Consider the following 2,085-nt stretch of genomic DNA (forward strand, 5'->3'; position numbering starts at 1 on the left):
CCCTCACAGGTCAGGAGGAAGATTCATCACCAGAACTCATGTTTCCGTCACAGTAAGACAACAGAGTTTTTCCATAGAAAGCTGTCGGAATTTAAGAAAGAAACTAAAGAAATTAAAGAAAGAAACTGCAGTATCAATCAAAGCATTGGAAGCCTCATATGCTGTGCCTCTACTTGTGGCTAAGTCCAAAAAGCTTTTTACTATAGCTGAGGAGCTAATTTTGCCTGCTGCTGTTATTCTCGCAGAAACAATGATTGATAAGAAAGCAGCTGATGCACTGAAGACTGTACCATTGTCAAATAACACGGTGTGCTGCAGGATCGATGACATGGGCATTGATATTGTTGATCAAGTGGTGGAAAAGTTAAAACATTCCGGTTCATTTGCTCTGCAGTTGGATGAATGGACCGATGTCAGCGTGGAAGCCCAGTTGATTCTGTTTGTGCGATACAAAGACATTTTGGAAATTAATGAGCACATTCTTTTCTGCAAGAAGCTAACGGGGAGCACTATGGGTGAGGATGTGTTTCACATTATTGACAGCTTTTTCTCAGAGCACAATCTGGATTGGAAATCCTGTACTCATTTGTGCACAGATGGTGCGGCATCAATGATTGGGAGGGTGAAAGGATTACTTGCCCAAATAAAGAAGGTCAACCCCGACGTTGAGTGGAATCACTGTATCATTCACAGGGAGGCACTGGCCAGCAAGCGAATGAGTCCAGAGTTACACAATGTTTTGAATGACGGAGTGAAAGTGATTAACTTTATCGAATCCAGGCCTCTGAATCACAGACTGTTTGAAAGTCTCTGTCATGACAGTGGGACTGAGCACCAGCAGCTACTGCTTCACACCGACGTACGTTGGCTATCGAGAGGGAAAACACTACAGAGGCTTTTTGAGCTGCGTGACGAAGTAAGTGCTTTTCTGTCAGAACACTCACACCCCCTTGTGGCTGTGTTCGAGGACACAGACTGGGTAGCCCGCCTTGCCTATCTTGCTGATGTGTTCAGCAAACTGAACAACCTGAATCTAACTCTGCAAGGTAAAGGCACACACATTCTAAACATGTATGACAAAGCGTGTGGATTCATGAAGAAGATCAAACTCTGGGAGAGGAAATGTGAAGATGGGGACATAAGTTGTTTCCAGCAGCTTGACACCTACCTTTCTACATGTGATGTTGACAGAGCTCCTATGGTGCAACTAGTAAGCACACATTTGTCCAAACTCAACAGTGAGTTCAACTCCTACTTCCCTGACATTGAAAACAAGTCTGCCAAACTTGATTGGGTGCGTAATCCTTTCATGACCGAAAGTACGAACAACAACATTCCTACCAGACTACAGGAAAATCTGCTGGATGTGTCCTCAGACCGTGGCTTGAAGATGAGCTACTCAGAGACAACACTGTCACAGTTCTGGTGTGATGTGGAGAAGGAATATCCTGATTTGGGGAAACATGCACTGAATGAACTGCTGCCATTTGGATCTACATATTTATGTGAAGTGGTATTTTCATCTATGACCATAATCAAGACCAAGCACAGGAACAGACTCAGCTTGGAGAAAAGCCTGATAACAGCTGTTGTCACACTGTCCCCGAGACTGACAAAGCTTATGAGTGAGAAACAGGGTCAAGTTTCTCATTGATTGATGAGTCCTCATGTGTCATACGCAAGTCTATACATATGAGTGATATTGAGAGTAGGCTGCTACTATGTGTGTAAAATTTGATCTTTGTTTTTGTATAACTGGTCTGGACTCTTGAAGATGTGAAAAAGTCATACAAATATTAAACTGATAAAAGTATGAGTATTATTATAGTAATACATTATCATTATTCAAAAGTAAATGACAGACAGACAAATAATATTTATATTAAACCTAATTTAGTCAAATTTACACCTAATCTAGGAATCACACCGGTCACACACACATAAGGGGGGTACTTCGGGCAGGTGAAAGTGTTTTGGGGGTACAGTACCCAAAAAAGGTTGGGAACCACTGCTGTAGCGTGTACAGGGGAAGTCAGCAACAGGGCTGGTAGGTGACGTAATCGCACACAAAGACATAAGCCCGAT

At 42.6% G+C, this 2,085-nt stretch overlaps 1 protein-coding gene across 1 annotated transcript; it reads left to right on the forward strand.

Annotated features, from left to right (window-relative positions):
• Positions 1-250: 250 nt before the first annotated feature.
• Positions 251-1,654, forward strand: LOC121295188 (SCAN domain-containing protein 3-like). The gene has a single exon (XM_041219605.1). It carries the CDS (start codon positions 251-253, stop codon positions 1,652-1,654), a length of 1,404 nt encoding a protein of 467 aa, XP_041075539.1.
• Positions 1,655-2,085: the final 431 nt, after the last annotated feature.

Source organism: Polyodon spathula, chromosome 2 (assembly GCF_017654505.1).
Source record: "Polyodon spathula isolate WHYD16114869_AA chromosome 2, ASM1765450v1, whole genome shotgun sequence".
In the NCBI taxonomy this organism is placed as follows: Eukaryota; Metazoa; Chordata; class Actinopteri; order Acipenseriformes; family Polyodontidae; genus Polyodon; species Polyodon spathula.

Bases quoted from the DNA above. Each gene is read 5' to 3' on its own strand.
- LOC121295188 (XM_041219605.1), top strand. From the start codon at position 251: ATGATTGATAAGAAAGCAGCTGATGCACTGAAGACTGTACCATTGTCA.